Genomic DNA, 26363 nt, shown 5'->3' on the forward strand with positions numbered 1-26363 from the left:
TTGGATAGAAGACCGAGTTTTGTACATATTGAAGGCGACTGAGAAGTGATAGATTTAGTCCAGTGTAGAGGGCATTGCAGTAGTCTATCCTCGAGCTGATGAAGGCATGAAGTGCTTTTTCAAGGTCAGCTCGGGACACGAATGATTTGACCTTACTGAGCAGTCTTAGATGGTAAAAGCTTGCCAAATCTGCACATTTTTGTCAAAAAATAACACCCAGGTTATGCACAGTGGGAGCAAACTCAGGTGTCTAAGGACCAAAACTAAAAGAACTGCTGGATGAATCCAGGCTGAACAGGATGTACTCAGTCTTTTCTTCATTCGAATACAGAAATTGCTCAAATTCTGGGAAAGCCATTGTTTGATGTCCTGAAGGCAATTATGGAGAGGGTCCAATGCAGAACGATTACTCAATCACATGGAGATAGATCTGGAGGTCATCTGCATAGAAATTAAATTGAACGTTGGGATTGGAGTTGAGTAGACCAAGTGGCAGCATATAGAGTGAGAACAGAATAGAACTGAGAATGGAACCCTGAGGCACACCAGATGACATAGGGGCAACCGAGGAGGAAAAGTCATTAAGCATTACTGAAAAAGTTCTGTTAGTGAAGTATGAGGAGAACCAATTTAGCATTGCACCCTGCAGACCAGCAACATGTTGAGGATGAGAGATTGAGGACAGCATGATCCACAGTGTCAAATGCAGCGGTAAGGTCCAGTAACACCAAACCACAGAGCTTTTACTATCCAGGGCTCCAAGAATGTCATTATGGACCCTCAGTAATGCTGATTCGGTGCTATGTCTAGACCTGAAACCAGACTGAAATGTATAACCAATGACGTGCAGTTGAAGATGAGCCTGATGTGAAAACAAGCTTTTCCATCAACTTAGACAGAAATGACAGGTGAGAAATAGGGCGGAAGTTGGACAGTACAGAGGGATCAAGGCTGGGTTTCTTGAGCAACGGTCTAACAATATTTGAGAGCAGTAGGAACAGTACCCAAACTAAGACAGCTGTTTATGAAGGAGACAAGGAAGGGACCTATGATGTCAACAGCCTCATTCAAATCCTTGCGGGAACAGCGTCTAGAGGGTAGATGGTAGTGGTAGATTGGTAGATTGTAGATTGTAGATGGTAGATTACTGCATCAAAGTTCTCTAACACACATTGCGCCGCATGAGAAGGCATAGCAACAGTAGTAAGCTTGTGTAATGGTTTGCCTAACAGCCAAAACCTTGTCCAAAAAATACTGTTTGAATGCATTCAATTTATTTTCAGAAACATCATTTAAGGCACCGGATTTATCACATAATTAATAGTACTAAATACAACTCCAGGGAGGTGGCTATTGCTGTTGATTAGATAGGAGAGGTACTGTCCTTTAGCTTCCTTCAGTGCTCTCTGATAGGCGGCCAGATTGTCTCTAAACATCTTACAGTGACACATGCAGCCGGTCCTTCTTCAATTTACACTCAGCCTGTCTACACCGGCGCCTAAGGCCCCAAGTTGTATCATAGAGCCAGGGGTCCGATGGACCATTGGTCGACTTTACCTTGTAGGGCGCAACAGAGTCCATAATCTGGGAGCAGGTGTTGTGGAAGGAGGAGAGGAAAAGGTCTAGACAAACAGACGATGCTAATTCAGTAGAAGCCAGATCAGACACAGCGAAGGAAGCAACAAAATCATCAACAGTAGATGAGGTAATAATGCGACGACGGTGAGGGGCAGTAGACGTTGGTGCAGGTGAAACAGCACAAATGTATGAGAGAATGGTCAGAGATGGGAAAATCCATGACCTCACAGGTAGACACAATCACCCCATAAGAGATAATAAGGTCAAGAGTGTGACCTAACCTATTAGTGGGACAGGATATGGACTGAACTAGATCTAATGAATCTAAAAGTGCCTTAAAATCATTAGCAGGTTTATCAGAGGCCCAGCAAACATGAATGTTAAAATCAACACAGATTAGAATGTTATCAAACTTTGCCAAAAACTCCGTCAGGAACTCTGAGAACTCAATTAAGAAAACCTTGTTTAATTTGGACGGCCGGCAGATTACTGCACATAAAATAGGACAGGGTAGTGTTAGCACAAATACTTGTAACTCAAAGCTGGAATACGCTCTTGTGGACAGCTGGCAAAACTTCAGGGACTGTCTATGTGTGGTGGCTATCCCCCCGCCCCTACCCGCTTGCCACGGGGTATTTAAGTAAAGGTAGCCAGAGGGGAGGAGCTCAGAGAAAGCACGGATGTCACCTGGGGGAAGCCAGGTTTCGGTGAGGAAAAACAAATCCAGATTGTGAGAGGAGATGATATCATTGAGGACAAATGTTCTGTAATGAGATATCTGGTGTTGCAAAGTGCCAAGCGGAGCATAGTTAAGTTGACAGGCGGCGATGTCACACAAGGAATTGGACGGAGGTTTCCTTGGACGCAACACCGGGTGGACGTTCCAACATGGCGGGGACACGAAAATAGGGTGGCAGTGTTGGAACTAACCAGCCTAAGCCACCGGGTAGCATTCCCGCGATCTTCTAACATTGCCAAATCCTGTTTGATAGCCACACCTCGGCGACGAAGAATCCAGGTGAGTGCTCAGCCTGACATGTAAGCCGCATCTCCGACCGCACCTTCTGCGGCGCTTACTGCCTGGTAGCAGACAGACAGGGCATCTCAGTAAAGGAGGACTTAATGTCAACAGTGCTGGTGGATGTTTAAAGGACTGGGCATTTATGAGGTGATTAGATGTAAAACACAATTCCAGCAGCGTGGTGCGGTCATAAACAGTGAATGGTGAGACGGTAGCAAAAACAAACAAAAAAACATAGAGGAGCAAGCGGTGCCATCTTGGAAATATTTCTCATTCAAATGATACACAGGACGACTCTTTAGAAAGACGCGACCGGTTACGAGACACACGAGAGCCAATGGCATTTTACAATCAAAGCTGACGTAATGACACAATTGGTCACGAGACACACGACAGCCAATGCTGTCAAAGCTGACGTGATGTTTCTTCCTGGCGCCAATTTTTGAAATGTGTTAATCATTAATCATCGGCCGGTGGATGAACTCAACGCTGCTGACTGCTTTTGGGAATTTACAAAGCAAATTTTTACAAAGCGAAGAATTTACAAAATGTAAAATGTGTGCCTTGAATGCAATGTAAGTCGCTTTGGATAAAAGCGTCTGCCAAATGCATAAATGTAAATGTAAATGTAAATTTACTTCATACAAGCCAATCGTTTGGCCTTGGGACACTTGGAATATTTGTACTTTTTGAATAAATTGTTCCTGCAGTCGTATCTGCCTGTTTTTTATCATATAAAACACAAACAGGTAAGTTTAGGGAAGGGATTGGTTATGTGACAAATAAGAGTTAAATGCTTTCAGTTATTAGATCAATTACCTATTTACACATTTCTATTGCAACAGGTGAGGAATAGCAGAATTTAATTTTCACATTTAACGTTACATTTGTTGTAGCAATCAATGGACGCATTTGTAACGGGTGAGAAATATCTACAAATGATGTGTAAAACATTTACAAGTGATGAATAGTCTACACTTTAGATTAGGGGAAGCAAAAAGCGTTGTAAAAGCTTTGTATACATGCACAGATCATTTGTAACGGGTGATAAAGCTTTGTAAATTATTTATTCATGGGTTTACATCATCATCTCTAACAGGTGATGAACACTAGTGTGTACTTTAATGTAAATACTGACTGGTGAGGGTATAGACAGCTTTCTTCTCTGACACACATGGAGTCTTTAACGTGCACCTGATGCTTCACGGGAGGGCAAAACCAGTTCACATTATCACTAGACCCCTCACAGAACACAAGTCTGTTCCATTGAGTGAAAGGATTTAACTTAACACTGCAATCCCCTGACTTTAAGTCATTCTAAAATTTTTGTTAATTTGACAACTAGTAATGTATCATTCTTTAAAATATAAATGCATACATTTATAAATGCATTTTGTGGGTTTTAACAGACCAGCTTACAAATTTAATGATGCATCAATCAATTAAATATTCATTGTTTACTAATGGTTTGATCATCATTTGTTCATGATTAACAATTGTTTATTGAGATAATGGTACACTGACATTTCAGTGAATAATAATATATTAACTAGTAACTTAAAAACCATTTACTAAGGATCTGTTTGATTATTTTATGATATGCTATTTTTTAAAGATATCTTACCACAGATTTGCAAATTAGTATATTATACTTAATCATTTATGAATGTATAACCATGTTTTGTAAATCATTAGTTCATCATTAACTAATCAATTGTAAATTACTTATAACTGAATCTACTAAATATATGTAAACTAATTAACAAATCACTCATTAATCATTAATGAATGCGTAGTCGTGTTTCATAAATCATTAGTTTATTATTTACTAATCACTTGTAAATGACTTGTAACGGAATTTACAAAACATTCATAAAATGTTAGCATATCACTTGATAATCATTTATGAATGTTTTGCAAAGGATTAGTTCATCATTAACTTACCATTTATAAATGACTTACAACTGAACATTATTATAAAGTGTTACCATGAAGGAATATTCCTTTCTTGATCTGTGCTGTTCACTCTCTTTTGACTTGACATTTGAAGGGCGTGCACGTGTGTGCTCCACTGATCATGTTTTAGATCCAGGAAGCGGTTCCCTTGTGGTGTGACATCAGGATCAGAAAGTGTTGCAGTCACAGGCCACCTCTGTTCAATTAGATGGCTGATCCTGTGTAAAGTACTGTTCTATCTTATGGATACATCATTAAAGGTGTCATTTAAAGGTGTCAATTAAAAATGGGCTTTTTATTTTTTTTATACTGTTGTCTGAGGTCAACTAATGACGTTTGTGAGGTTTTTAAATTCAAAAACATCACAACTAATAAGTAATAGGCTATTTTCTACACTGGTTTTGTGGCTCTGTCCTGCACGCTGGGTTTTGATGGGTGTGCCGCACTGGAGACTTGGAAGGCAACGCCCACAGCTAGGATTGGATAAGATTCACATATTGAATGAGCTTCAGCTCGCGGTTTGTTCTTATATCCTCCGATTGGGCGGGCCAAAAATAATATTACAATCAATCTCAGACGGATGACAAATAAATCATTGTGTTTGTTTGATAAAGATGTTTACGAGCAGTGTGGTTGATAGAATCATTCCAGTTGCCTGTTTCAAAACAATCCCTCTCTCATGTGAACTGACAGGGGCATAGATATGACAGAGGAGCTGAGGCTCATTCAATTTGTAAATCTTATCCATTCCTAGCCGTGGGCATTTACTTCCAAGTCTCCAGTGCTTCACGCCCATCAAAACCCAGCGTGCAGGAGAGAGCCTCAAAAACCAGTGTAGAAAATAGCCTATTACTTATTAGTTGTGATGTTTTTGAATGTGAAAACCATTAGTTAAACTCAGACAACAGTATAAAAAAAAATTAAAAAGCCAGGTTTTAATTGACACCTTTAAATGACACCTTTAATGATGTATCCATAAGATAGAACAGTACTTTACACAGGATCAGCCATCTGACTGAACAGAGGTGGCCCGTGACTGCTACACTTTCCGATCCTGATGTCACACCATGAGGGAACCGCCTCCTGGATCTAAAACATGATCAGTGGAGCTTACTTGAAAAGTGGAACAAGTTTTGAATCCTTTTGAGTTTGCTACTGTTTTCTTGAGTGGAGAGTCCTATGTGACTGGTTCACCTCTACGTCCTCTGGCAAAGGGCCTCCAGAAATCCATAAAGAGCACAATACAGAGACACTAGTCACATCCAAGATTAAGAAACTCACAGTGAAGTTGTGAGGAATGAGATACACATGTACTTTAGTGAGCAGGTTATTCCAAAGTAAGAAAATCCACTAAAATGGTGGAAGCAAAATTAAGTAAGGTTTCCCATCTTGGCCGTGCTGGCAAAGGGTTACTTGTCTGTGCCTGCAACATCAACCCCATCTGAAAGGATTTTCTCAGTTGCTGGCAAAATTGTAACTAAAAAAAGAGCAAGCCTAACTTCAGAGCATGCCAATATGCTAACCTTCATTGCAATGCTATATAATCAGTAGCACAGGTCCTAGCCTTTAAATACAGGCTGTATTTATGTTGGATTCTTTAAACTACAAGATGCTTTCAGGTAATCTTTGTACTGTATTGGCTATTGTTTTTGCAGTATTGAGCAGTGCTTTTAGTGGACTTGGCCTTTAAAACTGTTCCCTTTCAGGTTTTTTTTACATAGTGTTGTTCACAAGTATTTTTGTGGTATATTATTACTTTAAACAACATAAAACCTTCAGAATGCATCTTTTGGTAAATGTTAGGCAGCATTTCTATGGCATTATTCATGCCTGATGCCCTAAAGTGTTGCTTACATTTTATTTTTTGGCACTTTATTTTTGTATATGTATTTCTTGTATTTTGCACAGTGTTAAGCCGTTCTTTTTGTTGAATTTATATGGCATTTTGAATGCTTTTGAATTTATATGGCAGTATTCGTGCCTGATGCTAGTGTTGTTTACATTTTATTTTTGGCACTTTATTTTTGTAGACTGTAAAAGCTTCAACCACATAGAAGTATTTTATGGAAAAAAAAATCATACAATTTTAAATATTAGACAATAAATATTAGACTATAGACAATCTATATATTAAATATTAGACTATAGACGTATAAATATTAGATCTGAACAAGAGCACCCCCAAGTCCGTGTTTCTCACATTGTTCACGTGAATTGCAGCACAGTTCAGCACACACACACAAAATACCAGTTCAATAGGGAGCGCACACCCCTATATTCCTACCCATGAAATATGGACCTCCTCCAGGTATGGTGCGGTACTGGTGCGCTCCCGGGTCTGCATGACAGCTTTCACATTACCAATTTTAATATAATATACTATATTATATCTTCTTGTCTGGACAATTGTTTTGTACAAAATGAATTTATAAACAGGTAAGATAAAACAATCTCAATTCAATATGTCCCAGTAATTATTTATGCGGTAAAGAAATTCTCTGTAATAAGTTTAAAATGAATATACATTATTATGCCTTAAAGGTCCCATTGCATGGATTTTTTTATTATTTTGCCATTTCTCTCATTGAAAAAACAACATTGTGCGTTGCACCTGCACAAGACTGACGCTGGCTGGACAGGATTTACGGCGAGTTTTTAAAATTGTGATAAACACGGTTTTAATAATTACATTTTATATGATATTTCCAACCATCAGTACATTTTATCATGGTTTATCATGAAACCGATAATCATTTCATCCTTAATTTGTAAATAATCACCATCTGACCTCAGTGGCTCCTTTGATGCCTGTTGTTGCAGCTGCAGAGATTTCTCCGTTTTAGGTTTTCTTCCTCTGCGCTTTAGTAATGGAATTGGTACACCTAAATAAGAACAAAATACCACAGTCAATATGTATAGCTGTGCTGTTTCACTAAACAAAAAACATCTACAGAGTTTGAAAGGGAAATCTACACCTGCTGATAATACATCTAAACCAGGTGCGCATGAAGTTGGGCTTGAGTTTTCTGTATCAGAGTCCTGTTCAGCTTCAATCTGTAAAAACCAACAAAAAAAACCTTTAACTCTAGCATTTGTTATGGCCATATGAACTAATGATGAACAAGCACCATCAGCAAATGTCAGAATAATTACCTTTCTCTTTCTTCCTCTTTTAGCTTTGACAGAGACAGTTGTGGTCTCTTTCTGTGATGAGTTCTGGGGACCACAAAAAAAATTCTATAATATCTGCATATTACCAACAGACCAAGAGTCTCCATTGACTTTCTATTGCAGGAAGCGGCCTCCTTGTTATTCCTGACTCATAACAAAAAAACTGACAATGTCTAAAAGCTGATACGTGACAAGATGTACAGAAAAGAAGATAAAATATCCAGAACCAAAAACCCAGCAATGTTTAAAAGCTGCTGACCCCAAAAAATAGCATTTAAAGGCACAAAAGTGCATACATGCAATAGTGTTAAGTTACGTTATATTACTGTTGCAGTTAGCGTTGGATTCTGAAGAAAAAGTAGACGAGAGATGGATCATCTTTAGCTGTTCTCAGCATATTTATTTTTTTAGCTGACGACATATCAGTCTCACAGTCAGACAGCCTTCTATCAGGGACAACCATAAATCAACTGGGACAAACATCATAATTACGCGTCTTTGTTTTTTGTTTTTAGTTTACACTTTCAGTGCCCCCTTGTGGCATACACATCTGCACAAGAGAGAACAGTATAACATTACATTATAAATACAACTGAGGACATAATGAACAAGGGCTGCCCCCAAATAGTCGACTAAACGTTAGTCGATATGAAGAGGGCTTGGTCGAATACATTTTCATTAGGTGGTTAGTCGCAAAAAAAAATCCTGTGAAAAAATTATGCAATCAGGGGCTGCACAGTCACGGCCGTTTCACACGTACTCTGTCTGCAGTGCGTGTGCGGTGCGTATTTTTTTCCATACCCATGTTAACGGGTTACAGCTTTCAAACTGCACGCGGATGTGGTCCTGCAGCAGTGCGACGATCGTTTTCGTACCGAGTCTATTTTGTGATGCTGTTATTGAATAGCCTATTGTAAGTTTCTAATTTAAAATGTTTGTGATTTTTGGCTATAACCTATGTTTAAATGTTTTGCCACTTGTGTGAGCTAAATACTAGGCTATATAAATATGAATTAATGAATTTAATAAAATGTTGTTTAAACGAAGGCTAGTATACGGTATCCTGACTTCTATGAAAGAGTAAACAAAGATAATTGCAATTCTGAAGAGCCATGTTCAGTAACGACTTTTGGATTTTAAATAAAAAATAATGAATAAATGCTGTTTGTGGTATGCAACAGCGGATCAGTTGCGGACTACAAACGCAGCATATGTGAAAGCACAACAGGGCGTGCAGATCATGTACCACATACGCAACGCAACACGCACAGCGCACGCACTGCAGACGGAGTATGACGTGACATCAAAGCAACGATCGGTCAACGAGACCTCGCGCCTCGCGGTATACCAAAGCGCACTTGTGGGAGAGGTGTCTGGCTGATGCTAATAATTATGTCAGGAAAAAAGTCCAAAGTGTGGGATCATTTTGAAAAGTCGAAGGACGACCCAAAAGGCTGTTTGCAAACTCTGCAGGCAAACATTTGCCTATCACTCGTCAACATCGAATCTTATCATTTAAAACATGTAAGTAGTAACGTTTCCTTTTTGTAGTGTTTCTGTTTGCTATCTGTTAGGCTATATAAAAAAACAAGTATTTTTATAACGGGTAGGCTATACAAATAAATAAAAACATTATTTTTATTTATTCGTTTTTATAAAATGCAGAAGTTGTTTTTTATTCTGTAAGAAAAATCAGTCTGATGTTTGCATTTTGTTGTTTCAGATCAAGACTCATCCGTCGTCTTAATGGCAGTTTGCGGCTTTGCTATGATTTTTTTTCTGTATTAGTGTTCTTTAAATTATTTGTTCCACATTTTGTCTTAAATATAGTTGTTCTAAACAATTTAATCAAAGACTTAGGCTGTTGATTTGTTTGCCGCCTTCTTTTTTTTATTCTAAGTTTTGGTGTTGTGCGATATGTGCCATGTGCATTTATTAAATTGCTCGTTTTTGTTAATTTTCCTTTTAAACAATATAAAAAGTATATTAATTTTCCACTGTATTTTTATACCAAACAGCGTTTTTGATACAGTACTTGTTTTGTACTAGGCCTAAGTTATAATAAGTTTATTTAATTTATTTTAAAGAACGAATTTTAGTTTATTTTATTCAAAAGTTTTTTTTTTTTTTTTTTTTTTTTTGGACATGTAACTGTTACAGTTTGCATTTTTGATAATAAATTATTAAAATGTACAGGCAGTCTGATTGCTGTTTTTATGTTATTTTTAGCCTATAACGTTCCGGCCACTGATTTTTGTGTCCATAAGCCTGTATACTTTAAACGCTTTACTATTCTGTTTTAAGCACTTCATTTTTATTTTGAACGTGCTAATATCATGCGCTAGCATTTTCTGTCATATGGAAGTGTTAAACTTCAACTTGGACTATACCTTTCCTTGTATATACGCAAGTTTTTATATTAATAACATAAATGAATGATTGTTCAACTAATCGCTAAAATGCAGGAGTGTTAGTCGACTTGGAATATCTTTAGTGGGGGGCAGCCCTATAATGAACATATTTTAACAAATAGAGACAAAATGCTATATTACACTGAGAACTACGCCCACTGGAGGAGAAAATAATCAGCGACAGAAAAATAAATATATAAAACTGACATTTGGATATTTGACAAAGAGTATACTGCACGTGTAGGCATACTGAGACATACTGAGTGTCAGGATCCCGAATTGACCCATTCTTCCTTTTGAAGCTTCACGTCTTATTGCCTGTATCCACTTTTGTCTCCTTAAACATTCAGTTTTTTGGGAGGTTGGCAGCTTATAAAAACCACAAAAAAATATATAAAACTGACAGTTATGTGTTTTTTAGATTGTTTGCTGCACACCTTGTCACATATCAGCTTTACGACATTGTTCAGTTTTTTTTGTAATAAGTCCGAAATAATAAGATGCGAAACAAAGTCAATGGAGAGCGTTCGATTGTATTCCTCCCGGTGTGGGCGTGGCCGAAATACGCTCGGTCTCTTAAGTTGTTTCCACAGAACCTCAAAGATTTTGATCGCCAATGTCACGTGATTTCAGCAATTTGACACACAATCCAAATCATGAATTAATAAGCTGATTCATGACAGTTTGAATTTTTATTTGAGGTTTGAAAACAAACGTGGAAGAGAAGACAAAGCTGAATAAAGTCGTAGTTTTTGTTATTTTAGGACCAAAATATATTTCCGATGCTTCAAGAGATTCTAACTAACTAACTAACTAACTGATGTCACATATGGACTACTCTGATGATGTTTTTAATCCCTTTCAGGACATGGATGGTAAAGTGTGCATACACTTGGAAACACTTTTCGGACTAAATATAAAATATAAATATAAAACTGTGTTCCGAAGATGAACGGAGGTCTTGCGGGTGTGGAACAACATTAGGGACATTAATGACAAATTTCATTTTTGGGTGAACTATCCCTTTAGATATTCTCTCATCAATGACAGTAGCTCATTGGAAAAGGATGGACAATGCCCTTCATATTTTTTGTTTAGTTTGAACTAATAAATGCTGCAGCCTACCAGCTGCAATAACCAATATCGCCCACTGTTATTAGTTGATGTTGACTCGACTTTAATCACATAGATGTCAACTTAAAAAACGAAGTTATTCAACCCCTAGTTCACACATGATCTCTAAATGGTAATTTACTAGTAAAATTCTGGAAAATGTGATCCTGCCCCGTTTTCACAGCTAAATATCCCATCAAAGAGCTTCTCTACCTCAACCACACTATAAGAGAACATACTTCATCTTTTAGAGGTCCCTGATCAGAAACCTCCATGTCCCCACCATCATCCTTCTCCTCCTCCTCCTCCTCCTCCTCCTCCTCCTCCTCCTCCTCTTCCTCCTCCTCCTCACTGCTAGCCACCTGGATGATGTCAAAAACAAACATGGTGGTCCCCACAGTGCAGGAGATAACATGCCAGTTTTTGTCATTGAGAGGGTCCACATGTGAGGGACTTCATGTGCAGGATCAGAGACACTATCTTTTTAAGAAATTAACATAGACACATACTTGAGCTGACTTTCTTCTTTTCTCATCATCTCCCTCTTGATTGCTGCTTAATTCCTTAACAGAACTTGCTCCAGCATTCATTATCTGCACAAGGGTTTTGGAAATAAACTGTTTTAACATTTTATAAATACAATAATAATAAACATAATAAAAATGTTTTATACAACAAAGAATATTGTGCACAAATATGGAGTGAAAAAGGTATCAAAACCTCTAGCAAAGTTGTAAATGCAGACAGCAATTCACATACACATTCGCAAATGCATGCCATCAGAATGCACATATATAAAGATTATTTGTTCACAATTTATTCTATAAATCTATATAACTTAAATTTTGCAGCAAGAATGATGAGTTGTTTGCACTGGTATTCTGCTTTAATGTTTGTGAATGCTCTTTTGAATTTATGAATTATTTTTTGAAGGTTTTTTTTTTGCCTAGTCTTGATTCACAAATATGAATAAGCTGATGTCCAATATATTAATGCAAGGTATGATGTATTCCACAGGAGGGTGCTTACTGACCTTCAATATAAATCTTCCAAAGGGACAACTAAGGGTTCACATCATTTGATGACTATTTTGATGATGATAATTATTGTGTTCTTAAGAAAGCCATTTATTAAATTAGGATAAGCGTTCTCTGATAAAAATTTATCTTGGCACTTAACCCTCCGGTAAGCTAATGCATTTTATGTATCGATCTGATTTGAAATTGATATGATTAGCCTTTTGCTTGACTACATTTTCAAACAGCTAATAATGTGTTGCCGATGTTACATAAACCATGTCCCCTTTCACCAGGGGGTGGGATTGTGTTACTCTCTATGCTGTACAAAACATGAACCACCTTCTGTCTTTGACGAGGCCTAAAAAAAAAACAGTTCATACAGCCGTAACAGTATCACGGAAAGTATTTGTTGTGTTGAAACGTTTTCAAACTGTGGTATACCTTGAAACCGGTAACTGGCCCATGCCTAGTTGATAGTTGCATGATAGTATTTTCAGCATGCTCACTAGTATTTTTATTTTTTACAGATTTAACAGTGAGAATGATGGCCTGCATGCAAAACTGGACCATAAACAGTTCTGTGCACACAGATGCTCAGGCTGCTAGGGAAATGTAAAAGGTCACAGAGTCAAGTGGACAAATGTGAGCATTGTGATCTGTACAGATGGATTGGAATGATATTCTACATGAATATGGTGAAGGTGAGCTGAATAACTGAAAGCTGGAAAATTCAGGAGAAGCTTGGTTTAAGGTTAAACTCTAAACCACCAAGAGTGTAAAAAAGACAAACATACAGAATGAGAGAGAGATCAATATTTTATTTTATGCATTCTGACTAATTTACACTGTTAAAAAGTTCCTCATGCTAATCATGGCCAAAAAACATTAAAAAAATACAGTTGGACTGAGAATTTCTGTGCCAAATGCAATCCCGTTAGGATTCGAATAAGTTTCTGAAAGTTTTTTCCGAGTATGGTCCTGTATGACTTTATAAAAGGAGGAATTACTTGTATGGGCACTTCAACCCGAGCGAGAGCAAGAGTATGCTCATCAACGAGCTTTGTTGGGTTACGGTAGCCGTCGGCAGTGCTGTCATTTTGTTTTTAGACCACAAAATCTCACTAAATGTCACAACAATGTCACTAAAGAACAATGTTTTTTTGGTTGTGAGGGAAAGATAACCTTGTTCAGTTTCCCAAATAACCCAGTGTTAAGGATACCATGGAGAAGCAACTAGGCTGACCAAAGTGCTTTACATAACAGGCAGATAAAAAAAAGAAAAATAGTACCTGGATAGTGAAAGGGGGATTCTGAAATCTACAGCCGCTTCAATATACCTGTATATAGATATCCTAATTAAATTCATAATCAAAACATTGATCAATATTTATCTTCCTATTATTAGAATGATTATTTCCAGTTATGATTTTGCTTTTAGTTTCTTGTTTTCTTAAGTGTATATTTGGTCTCTGAGGAGTGACTGAGGGTCTGGCCTAGAGATGTGTGATGAGTCACTAAACACTTGCAAAAAGGTCGTGTGTTTGGATTTTTGAAGTATCACACCCCAACATGTCCGGAGTGCAGTAACAGTGTTTCCTCACTTAGACTGGATTCCAGAGATGAAATATGGATTTGTCTTTCATTTAATTTATAAGTTAATTTTATATTTCCTTTTACTGAAACACTAAAGAGTCGAGATGAATATTGACTGTACTATTGTCTTTACCTCTCACTGAGAGAAAGCACATGTTATCATTATCCTTTGGAGAAATGTTTTGTTTATAATTAGTTAAGATGTTCTCAAACTTGGAGGAAACCAGTATTCTCTGGAGGTGGTGTGTGTGTGTGTGGGGGGGGGGGGGGCATGTTTTTGTGACATATGAGGACACAAATGTGCATAATGACATGGGTATGACATAGGTATTACAAGGAGATGGTGACTTATGAGGACATTGGCTATGTCCTCACTTTTCAAAATGCTTATAAATCATACAGGATAAGTTTTTTTTAGAAAGTAAAAATGCAGAATGTTACCTGTGATGGTTAGGTTAGGGGCAGTGTAAGGGGATAGAAAATACAGTTTGTACAGTATAAAAACCATTACACCTATGGAATGTCCTCATATGTCACAAAATATGGTGTGTGTGTGTGTGTGTGTGTGTGTGTGTGTGTGTGTGTGTGTGTGTGTGTGTGTGTGTGTGTGTGTGTGTGTGTGTGTGTGTGTGTGTGTGTGTGTGTGTGTGTGTGTGTGTCTGTTTATGTGGTTTATGAGGACACAAATTTGTATAACTACATGGGTATTACACTGGTATTACACTAAAAATGTGGTTTATGAGGACAATGTCCTCATATTTCAAACAGCTTTAAAACATACTAAATTATGTTTTTTTGAGAAAGTAAAAATGCAGAATGTTTCCTGTGATGGGTAGGTTTAGGGGCAGGGGCAGGGGCAGGGGCAGGGGCAGGGGCAGGGGCAGGGGCAGGGGCAGGGGCAGGGGCAGGGGCAGGGGCAGGGGCAGTGTAAGGGGATAGAAAATACGGTTTGTACGGTATAAAAACCATTACGCCTATGGAGAGTCCCTGTAAACCACATAGACCAACATGTGTGTGTGTGTGTATACCATGTGTGTCATAGCGGTGACATACGCTCGCACGCTGCACGCTGATATGCTGCACTAAGAAAATTAACATCTACTCCCGTCGTAGCTGCCGGCAAAAACGCAGAAAGCACTATCTAAGATCCAGCATCTGTTTGCCAAAGTCCGCATTGCTAAGAAACATCTGACGGAGCTGAACAATAAGACTGTGCAACTGGTAAGAAAATGGTTAAATCTTGATAAATACATGACGAGAAGTATTCTCTTTATGAGCAAATTTAAAGGGGTACTGGGGATTCCCAACACTGAATGGATTTATACAGCTACCAGAGTACAGCATCTACTGCATATGTTGAATAATGACCACCTTACAGTTCGCAAAGTTGCTCACTGGTGCTGGATATGAGCAAACGCTAGGCCCCCTTCGCTGCAGTCGGAGAATCGGTTTCGAAAGCCCTTTTCGGACGGGATCATAGGCCGTAAAAAAATATGGACAACTCGACATCATCCGTTTCCGCTTGCCATAGTTGAAGCTTTCAGGCGGCCTGCATGGCGCTGACATCTTGGGACCGAGTCTGCGCAGTAGTGATTTCGGGACCGGAGTTGCGCAGTAGAGCACAGGAAGTAGAGCAGGAAGTACAGTTGTGATATCAAAAGACCCCCCACACTCTTGCAGATGCAGAACAATTAATTATGTTGGTGTGAAAAAAACAGTTATGGAAATGTAGAAATTAAAGCTAAAGCTCCAATCTGCTGCCAATCTGCCCGAAAAAGTCCGTTAGTGCCTCAGTGACAACTTCACTCAGAGAAGACGTTGATCTCAGCTGTCAATCATGACGTGACACCCCCCGTTTTTAAAGTATCAAATAACTAATTAAAACTAAACTTATTTTAAAAACGAGCGCGCAGCTACAGCACGAGAGCTTCTGAAAGCTGACATCCTCAAGCATGGAGATGAAAACGTTACTCTAATAAATGGCTATCAATAAGATTCAACTAATACATATATGATCCAGAATCAGATCCGGAGTCTGAAATAAATCGAACAGGAGAAGCAACAACATCAGGACGTCCGTCTCTGTGGTATGCAATCTGTATTTAGTGGCCTGTCAACATTTGTGTGTGTGTATACTCGCAGTTTATGAGGACATGATTCGGTTTATGGTCTATTGTATGCGACAAAACTTTAGCAGTAGACGAAGCACGATTTGTGAGAACGCTAGGTTTATGTTTGGGTGGTTTTACTGACACCTATAATGTTAGTGGTCAGCTAAACAAATGTATGTGAACACACACCATAGATCGCATGCTCCATTGATAAATTAAATATACATGATCGTGTCGTTTACTGATGTTTACTCACACGACGATAGCCAACAACATAGACATTTGAAGCAGTTTAACTCACCGCCTGTTTCCAAAGTACGACTGTGAACCTTTATCGCTGGGACCGCTCCGTCAAAAACACACTTCTTTGGTATGATTTGGTGAAGTCCTGTGACAGCATTGACCGTGGAGATCCACAATGTTGTGAAGCTTCCCGTCATTTCTGTGTTCAAATGCAGCGCTGCCTTCCCGGAATGCTGTGCTGAAGCGTGGAAGTCGCTTGATGTCACTTATAGGAATAAAGTGGAGCACGGCGCGACAGACATGTTGCACGGACTAGTGGACCTGCTGCACCTGAGAGCATTGTTTATGGGTGGCGTGCATCTAGTCGCGCGCACACCCTTCCGGGAGAAGAGCCCGTACGGCCCATACAAGGACCTTCCGCTCTATCGACGTCAAGCCGACCCATACTCGAAAAAACTCACCGAAACTTGTTAGAAACCGGAAGGAGTATTTTTGACACAGAAATACTCCATCAAACGTCCAACTTAGTTTTTGAAACTTTGTCTATGTTTAGGATGGGAATCCAAGTCTTTAACAGTGTAAAAAGCTCAATATGCATGAAACAGCATTTCATCCCCCCTTTAAACCAATTCTTACCCTACCTTTAAGTTAATAATTTTATTAATAAGAAATCTTTGGAAATCTTCACATAGAGCACCTGAGGCAACAGACAATGTATTAGCAGATGGATTTACAACAGACTGAAAGACAGAAAACAGAATATTTGGGATAGAGTGATTAGATTAAATTAAATTAGAAAAACAGGCAGCTTTCGCAGATTTAGCAGCATTTTGGTATGATATTAGAATCTTTGAAGATTTAAAATGAGACAGAAAGCCTGTCCCGTTTCCATTTGCATTCTGCCTTTCTGCAAATTTGTCTTTGGTGACGAGTGTCAGAGTTTCCCACAGTATAGGTTTAGGTTTGCACTTGTGAGGCAATAAACTATTCATGTAAAATTATGTTCAATGCCCTACAAATGAACAGAGTATATAAAAGAGAACTATAGGATGAGCATGACACTCATCCTATAGATTAAAAAGCGTTTATTGTCAGATGGCTACATACAAAAATGCTTAGGAGTTCAGTATGGGGTACCACAAGGCTCAATACTAGAACTATTGCTTTTCACCCTGTACAAGCTTCCCATGTGAGATTTTATTAGGAAACATGGTGTTAGTTTTCACCGTTGCGCTGATGATACTATGATAATATTGCATTCATTCACGGCCGTGGAAAAATGTTTTAGGTTCAGATGCTTTTTATTTGTCTAAATTTTATGGGGGTTCCACCAAAAAAAAAAAAAAAAATCAAGTCTATAAAACTTAAAGGGGGGGTGAAACACTCACTTTCAGTCAGTGTCATGTCAATCTTGAGTACCTATAGAGTAGCATTGCATCCTGCATATCTCTCGAAAAGTCTTTATTTTTTTAATAATTATATAAGAAAGATGCGCTGTTCCGAGTCTTTCCGAAAAAAGCAGAGCGGGTGGGGGCATATCGTGTGAGCGGATGACGAGTGCGCGCCGCTGTTATTGTGTTGAGTGCGTCTTAAAGCTGTGTCATCCCTAACAGCGGGAAAAAACTTTATTCAAAATAAAAAAATTGCTTTTAATCAGATACAGCCATACATCTATGATCCGGAATCAGACCCAGAGGCTAAAGTTGAACAGGAGCAGCAGCAAAAACGACTAGAGCAGGACGTCTCTATGTGGTACAAGTTATACACTAACTATATAATATGCTTAGCGACTTGTGTTATTTACATATTTATACTTGAATTATATCGTCGTATTTTTTTTCTTTGAAGCTGTACATGTGGGAAGTGCAGTTGTGCACGTGTGTGTGTGTGTGTGTGTGTGTGTGTGTGTGTGTGTGTGTGTGTGTGTGTGTGTGTGTGTGTGTGTGTGTGTGTGTGTTTACGCGTGGTTTGTGTAGACAATTGTAGTAAGCGGGCTGGTTTTGCACGGCAGGCTAGTGTTTACATAGAAAGACATGGAATAGTAGCGCATTTGAATGAAGAAGCGCGCTTATTTAGTTCAACATATTTCCCCACTCTTTGTGTATTGTTGTTTGGAGTGCTTTTACAATACACAAACATAAATTTACACATATAGTGGCCAGCTAAACAAATGTACACGCACTACACATCGCATGCTCCATTGATCAATTAACTATACGTGATCATGTTTGGGCTAACGTTACTTGATGGGCATAGGCAAAAACAGACATTTGAAGCAGTCTCACTCACTGCCTGCGGCTCTAACGTTGGGACCTTTATCGTTGGGACTGCTCCATCCTTCAGCATTAGGCGATCGGAAAATCCGGCGTCGAACTGGGTCTTGTTTATGAAACAGTCGGCACCGAAATGCAGTGAAAAGACATAAACCTTTGCGGAACTCAGTTGCTGATCCGGAAAAGCAAATTCCATCCACTGTTGCCTTAACGTGGGGTTTTTTGGCAATCTGTACAGGGCTGTCTTGGTCTGGCAACCAAAAACGCACTTTTTTGGTGACATTGTTAATTTCTTGAAGTCACATCACCTGTGCAGCGCAGCCTACGAGCCAGCGCTTTGATGGGCGTAGCCTTTTGCTTTCGCACTCTCCCTCTCTCTCTCACGCTCTTCCGGTAAAATTGCCCGTACGGCCCATACAAGGAAATTCCGACCTATTAACGTCAAGTGGACCCATGATCGAAAAAAACTTGCCGAAACTTACGACTAACCGGAAGTAGTATTTTTGACAAAGAAATACTCCCATCAAACGTCCACCTTAACTTTTGAAACTTTGTCTATGTTTAGTATGGGATTCCAAGTCTTTAACATGTGTAAAAAGATCAGTATGCATGAAACAGCATTTCACCCCCCCCCCCCTTTAACTTATCCCTTGTGCGTCAATTTAAAAAAGTTACACATAGGTTCATAAAGGACAAAAATGTCCATGTTGAACAACTGTCATAAAAAAAAAAATCAATCTTAGAGCAAAGACTTCAGTTTGGTCTCATTTTAAGGAAGACCCTTGGCAGATTATTTTTGAAGTCAAAAACGTTTAAAAAGTGAAACCAAAAAAAAGTTATAGAAGTTTATGTTTATGAAAATGATTTATGAATAATATTTTATAAAAGAACATATATATTTTTAAAAACATGTTGAGCTCTAAAACTAGAAAATCAAAGCCATAAATTTAAAAAAGCTGTTTATATATCAAAACATTAGCTCTCAGTAAGATTTTGTTTGGGCTCAGTGCCAACTTTTCCCAATTAGATGCCAGCAAAACTCCACTGATGCAAAGGGGATTTGTGATTTTCAGTCAAGTTTTTCTCTCTCATAAGCCGCGTTTCCACCGCAAGAACTTTACCCAGGTACCTGGAACTTTGGGGTGGTACTCGGTGTGTTTTAACCGCAGGAACCAGGGTCTAAATGAAGTTCCGGGTAAATATTTCCCCCTCCAAACGGCCCTGCTCGCGAGGTAGTACTTTTTCAAAGTTCAGGAACTTTTGAGGGCGGGACTTGGGCGCTGAACATGCTAAATGGCATTTTATTTCAACCAGCATTTTGAAAAGTCTTTTGCGAGGTTCATTCTGCGTTCAATAAATATCATGCTCTCTGTCTGATGGCGCGCGTTCGTCTCAGCCATCTCGCGTTCAATGTCCGTAATAGCTGATAATAATATACAGTGTCATTTTAAATCTAGCTTTACAAGCTTTCTGAATATGCTAGTGCTCTGTTCTGTCGTTGTTAATTACCTCTTTAGTAAACCTATACATAACCAGCAAAAGCAGCCCAGCTTGAATCTCTTCCATACTTGTTAATTTTTTCACAGTCTATTTTTCACCATGTAAATGACCTGACTGATTACTTTTAAGTGTGCGTCCTTACATAACGTGACAGTGCGCGCCGCGCTCATGTTGACAAGAGAGGAAAGTTCATTTTTCTGAGGGGTAAACTTTTTATTTCGTAAGTTATGAAAATAATGTTGGAATAATGACACAGCATATATTGCCCCAGGCAGTTTTTACTTTAACTGAGCCTGACAGAAGAATACACTTTTTCTGAGATGATTATTACACTTTACAACAAATAAATAGCTTATATAATACTGTATTGGTCCTGGTGGCCATTAAGAGTTGCTATGGCTACAGTTAACACATTCCAGCTGGTGGAGAAAACTGCAAACTGCATGTCACAAAATGATTGCGATTGAAAGTCATCACATAAACACCAGATCGGTTTAGATAACGTCTCATGTAAACATATCACTAAATCTTTAAATCGGAATGACAAAAAAAGTGTGCTTGTAAACGTGGCTAGTGTCACGCAAAAATGATTACTGTCCATCACTGACTTGGACGCTGGTACAAATTGTTCCGAGTAATTTTGGTGGAAACGGGGCTATATATTACAAGCACACACATACACACCAACACACAAAAAAATTTTATTACATACACACACACCACACTCTGACATCCATACCATCACACCCACACAGTTATAGCTGCATCATTTATCAAATTGGCTTTATAATATGCATAAATAAAAAACAGGAACAAAGTCAATATTTGCTTTATATGCCAAACCTAAAAAAAATGGCACCATCTAGTAAAAAAGTACAAAAAAACACATTTTGAAGTCTTGGCAACAGAATAAAATCCTATTAAGATTGCATCATTTTATAGTTAAATGGCAACAGAAATAAAAATAGCAGTTTTAATGGATTTCAATGTGGACATTTTTGTCCAAACGGTCCTAAGTGTGAGTATTTTGTCTACCTAGTGCAATTTTTTTTTTAAAGGAAATGGGAGTGAAATAGTTAAACTTCAATAAAAGTACACACCTGTGCCAAAATGTATGCAGTTGGCATTTACAAAATAAAAAAAAGTTACACCTAGTTACACGTGAGCTCTGTCTCGCAAGCGGATGATCTGAAAAAACTAATAAACAAGCTGCATTTTAGCAATCTCCATTTGAGATTTTCTGCCTAAAGTGTCATTCAGTCGGTCTGTGTTCTGTCAGGACTCACGAGCCGCTTTGCTGAACAAATTAACTTGTGCGAGCTGCTGAAATAAGCCAACCAGAGCAGAGCTCAACATTAATATTCATGACCCTTCCAAATAAGGCAAAAACAGAGCATTACATCCTAGGGACAATTTATAGGATTGTAAATGGACCTGTAAAACTGTATCTGGACAATTTGTGGCCTTAAATGAGCCACATGACCTCTATGTAGACATCAGAGAACAATTTAACATATTGTTTCAACTCATTCTAGGGCACCTTTAAAAAAACGTTTACATAAAAAAATGTATTATGCATAGGCCTAGCCTCTATCTATCTATCTACTATTGAATTTATTACATTACATATTGCATGTTCAGAAATGACAGATGGAAAAACTTTGTATTTATTGGATTGCATAGGATTAGGTATGTTCAGGGATGACAGATTGCCCATTTTAAGAAACAAATGAATAGAAAAAGACAAATAAAAATGTTACTTCTGTCTCTGAATATAGAAAGTGATTGAATTGAAGTTATTGTTATTTTCAAAGCTTATTGACACAATGTACTTTTTGAAAGGAAAAAATATATAGCCTATCTATCTATCTATCTATCTATCTATCTATCTATCTATCTATCTATCTATCTATCTATCTATCTATCTATCTATCTATCTATCTATCTATCTATCTATCTATCTATCTATTTAATGTTTTATTTGATTTTTTTATTAATCATTCTTTTATTTAGTTCGAACCGGGAACCTTCTGGAATATAGACCTCAGAACTCTGGAATCAGAACAAAACTAGATCCTATTTTTACTTATTTTAAATAAATATAAAGTTCCATGTTTAATTTTTTTCTTAGAGAGTCAAATTTAATTCCATTCACAATATATTACAGCTAAGAGACACTGATGCATTTGATTTGAATAATTTATATGATTATTTAACTATTTCATTGTACATAGATGAAGGCACTGCTTTTATTTCAAAATGCGAACATAACACTATAGTGACACTTTAGTCATGGAAAGGGGAGTAACGATATATTGTTAAACGATATGTTGCGATATAAAATGCGACAATAAGTATCGTTGATTGGAAACAATATGATTTGCGATATAGAGTTGTTTATTCCAAAGCTCAACTTGCTGTAGTAGGTCTTTTTATAATTCACTTAAACACAAATTTACAAATGTACCACAAATGTAAACTCTGTCATCCTACTCACCATCATGTCGTTTTCGTTTAACTTCTAAACACAAATGAAGATATTCTTTATGAAACCTGAGGGATTTCTGTTCCTCCATCCTCCATTTAAAGACCGAATAGGAAAATATATTTATATGTCATTTTGACACAAATACATATAAATAAATGACATTTTCATGTTTGAAAGTCTGTAGGTTAACATAAATGTAGATATATGCCTAATTGTAATAATAAAAAACAACATAATTATTGATTTTGAAATATTAAACCTGTCAATACAGAATTAAATATTGTATAGATATGTATGATCAATAGGCTGCCGACGTTGTCTTAGCTGTATCAATAGGCAATATATATATATTTAACATGAAGTATAGGGCTTCCCCATACATAAATAGCAGCAGGCTGAAACGCCACGCTCACGTCACGCTTGCATTGTGTCTGCCACACACTGCAAGCGTGCCTACACGTCTAGGCTGCGTGGCATGTCCGTTTTTATTTCGGCTCCCTTGTTAACCGGTTTGAGCTTGCACACTGCTCGCGTAACACGCACGGCTCACGGAAAACGCGTGCATGCTTGAAATAGAAGAGACGCCTATTTTTCACGCGAGCGTGTTGGAAGCGTTTCCAGGCGAAATAGAATAGGAAAAGATGTTTATATGTAATTTTGACAAGAATACATATTAATAAATTACATTTTTATGCTTGAAAATCTGTAGGTTAACATAAATGCAGATATATAGGCCTAATTGTAATAATAAAAACAACATAAAAATAGATTTTGAAATATTAAACCTGTCAATAGAGAACAAAATATTCTAGCCTATTTGGCTGTCAATACCATAGGCAGGCCTATGTATGGTCAATAGGCTACTGCCGACGTTGTCTTTGCTGTATCAATAGGCAATATATCTATATTTAACATGAAGGGCTTCCCTGTACATCAATTGCAGCAGCGACGCGTCAGACGCACTTCTGGTGTGCAAAGGCAGAGAAAACGCCAGGCAGCCGTCTCGCGGCTGACACGCAACAGAAACGCCACGCTCACACCACGCTTGCAGTGTGTCTCCGGCCTGAAGAGACACAAACGATGGCTTATGATGAACAGATTTACAACGACGCACATACTGTAGTAAACACCGACATTCAAATGATTGCGTGACCTATGAAAACAACATGAGAGTGAGTAAATGCAGAATTAAAATTCTTAGATGAGCTGAACATTTACAGTTTTTGAGTGGTCAGTTTGACAAGCTTTCTTGCAATTAGAACTGTGACGGATTGCATTGATCATCTGGAGTGCACGCGCTGCCAGAATGACACTGTAAAAGCACAAAGATCATTTAAAGCTGCACTCCTTAAAGTCAAAGTGCAAACCATCATTTAAAGCAACACTCTTCAAAGTCAAAACACAAACATCATTTAAATCACCAGATCAAATTTGATTACAGTATGATTGTTCAAAGCAATTTATATTGTTTATTCTTACATATGTATAGTGCATTAATAACAGGAGTAGCAGGATGCTATGAGCACAGGGAGAATACTGCCTGTACTGAAAGCGCGAGTAATGCCTGAGGGGAAAAAATTTGATTTATTTTTTTTATTACATTAAACGACTATATTGTTGAATATTATGTATAATGCTGCAAAGGGGGAATCTTTGTTGGTCCTAATAATATACAAAAATAAAAATAATATAATTTTAGTAATAATACAAATTTTAAAAATTTCTTTCTCTTTTATGTTGGTGTAAAATATCAGGTTACATATTGTATCATGACACAAGTGTATCGTTACACCCCTATGTCTTTCTGGTAATATTTTAATAAATCTATCGTTTCTTATATGTTATATGTTCTAAAAAATGTTATTGAGGTAGGGGGGCAGTGGGGCACTTGTTGGCGCCCCCTCCAGTTGGTGGTGCCCTTTAAGCAACTGTCTAATTTCCTTATGCCTAGAAACTGCACTGAGGACGATCCACATAGAAAGAACAATCATGGACATTAAAGCAGAATACTAATAGTGCATTGCTTACATCTTTGGACAATTGGATCTCTTAAGTGTTTTTGTGTATTGCTGCGTGTGTGGATCTCTTGCATGCATTGGTGGATTGCTGTGCATGCATGTGAATTTCTTGAATGGATTTGTGTATTGCTTTGCACACAAGTGAGTCTATATGTATGCATGCAGTGAAAACAGTATTTAAACCTCCCACTAAGCCTAAACAATCCATTTTTTCCCCCATCTCAAACGGCAAGACAACAGCACCTTATGTCCGTTAAGCTCCACTTTAGGATTGTTTTCAATCTCCCACAGTCCTTCATTGAAGCCCTTCCTTTTGTTTGGTTTTCCATATTTGTCTTTGTTAATCAAATAGGGGAAGATGTCTTTGGGACCCAAGAATGCTCTGAAACATTACACAGAAAGCACAGAACACATAACTATCACATCCAACTTAGGGCGTTTTTACACTGTCAGTTTAGCTCGGAACGGGGCATTATTTACGTAAAAAATTGTAATGTAAAAGCTGTCAAGCTGACTTGGGAGTGCGCCGAGGTATCAAATCTGAAAGGACCTAGAGGAGTTGGTCTGAGTTTGGTTGCACTCGATCTGTGCCGCAATTTGCGTGAATGATAAGGCAATACGGACTCACTGCGCACTTGTTCAGTGAGTAAAGTAACCTGTGCATGCCTTTTAGCTAATTACAACATATTTCGGGATGATAGTGTTAATGATTTACCTTTGATACGAGCGAGAGTGAGCCTGCAGTGTACAAATCAATGACATTTCACTGTCTCCTCAAAAGCATCTTAAAATTCTATTTTTTAAATACAATTGTATTTTTCATAATGTTGGGAAGATCACAAAAGTTATTACTAAGATACTGTTTGCCGTCACATAACATCAACAACACACCTCTGTGCAGCAGTGGTTATACAGTATTGTCAGCAGACCTATCATGCGCTTATGACTCTTCAGTGTTTTAAAACGTTAAAACGTAGCAAGCCACAGGAATTACTAAAAGGCTGTGCATCCACTACAATATTTGAATCTAAATTCATATTTCTGTTTAACTTCTGGATTATGACTATGTAATTTGACTGCTTAACTCCATTAATGAGAGTGAAACATTTTATCTACATGTAAATATCAAAAGGAAAACCATTTGAAATTCAGTTTACTTCATTACTTCACTCTTTTAATTTACACAGTAAAAGAGTGCATACACAGTCTAGAGTATGCAGCCATATTTATGCTAAGTTAATTTTGTATAAATCATGATATGTGCATAGAAAATTGCATACGCACATTACAATGCCTTTTTGTGCGTACACTGTAAAAAAAAATGCAGGTCTCCAGTTTTCTACACTGTAAAAAATGTTGGTTGTTTTTTTTTGGTTTAACTTAAAAAGTAAGTAACCTGGTTGCCTTAAAATTTTGAGTTGATACAATAAAGGAAATTTGTTTAAATAAATAGAATAAATAGAAACTCAAAATATTTTTGTATCTGAACCACATAAAAAATTTGATAAATCATGAAAATAGCACTATTTGGCATGTTTCACTGCATCATCAGAAATATAACACACAATTACCCAATATGCTTAAAAAAATATTTTAATAATATTTTAATAAAGGTTATCGAATCTCAAAAAATGTTCATGTTCAACCAGGTAACTTTTTATCTAAAAATAAAAGTGTAGTGACTGGTCACATCTACATTTTTTAGTTGGCCAAATTGAATTTCTGTGAATTAAATTGCATCAATTCACAGAAATTCAATTTGGCCCACTGAAAAATTTAGATGTGATCAGTCACTAGAAAATTTTCAATTGGAGAACTAAATTTTTTATACAGTGTACACAAAGGTTATACATAAGGCCCAGTGGTGT

General features: G+C 37.7%; 1 protein-coding gene across 3 annotated transcripts in view; it reads right to left on the minus strand.

The window, feature by feature from the left end:
• psip1a (PC4 and SFRS1 interacting protein 1a) overlaps nucleotides 1-26363 on the minus strand; it is a 99677-nt gene that overhangs the window by 13945 nt on the left and 59369 nt on the right. For 2 of the 3 annotated variants that reach the window (XM_067441590.1, XM_067441589.1), the window contains exons 4-9: nucleotides 24739-24877; nucleotides 11760-11843; nucleotides 11490-11612; nucleotides 7709-7771; nucleotides 7531-7609; nucleotides 7344-7437 (exon numbers count right to left, since the gene is read on the minus strand). In XM_067441590.1, the coding sequence (XP_067297691.1) occupies nucleotides 7344-7437; nucleotides 7531-7609; nucleotides 7709-7771; nucleotides 11490-11612; nucleotides 11760-11843; nucleotides 24739-24877 (582 nt within the window). The remainder of the gene's footprint in view (nucleotides 1-7343; nucleotides 7438-7530; nucleotides 7610-7708; nucleotides 7772-11489; nucleotides 11613-11759; nucleotides 11844-24738; nucleotides 24878-26363) is intronic. The other variant, XM_067441591.1, reaches the window with a different exon arrangement.

The sequence above is a fragment of the Pseudorasbora parva genome, chromosome 4 (assembly GCF_024679245.1).
Source record: "Pseudorasbora parva isolate DD20220531a chromosome 4, ASM2467924v1, whole genome shotgun sequence".
In the NCBI taxonomy this organism is placed as follows: Eukaryota; Metazoa; Chordata; class Actinopteri; order Cypriniformes; family Gobionidae; genus Pseudorasbora; species Pseudorasbora parva.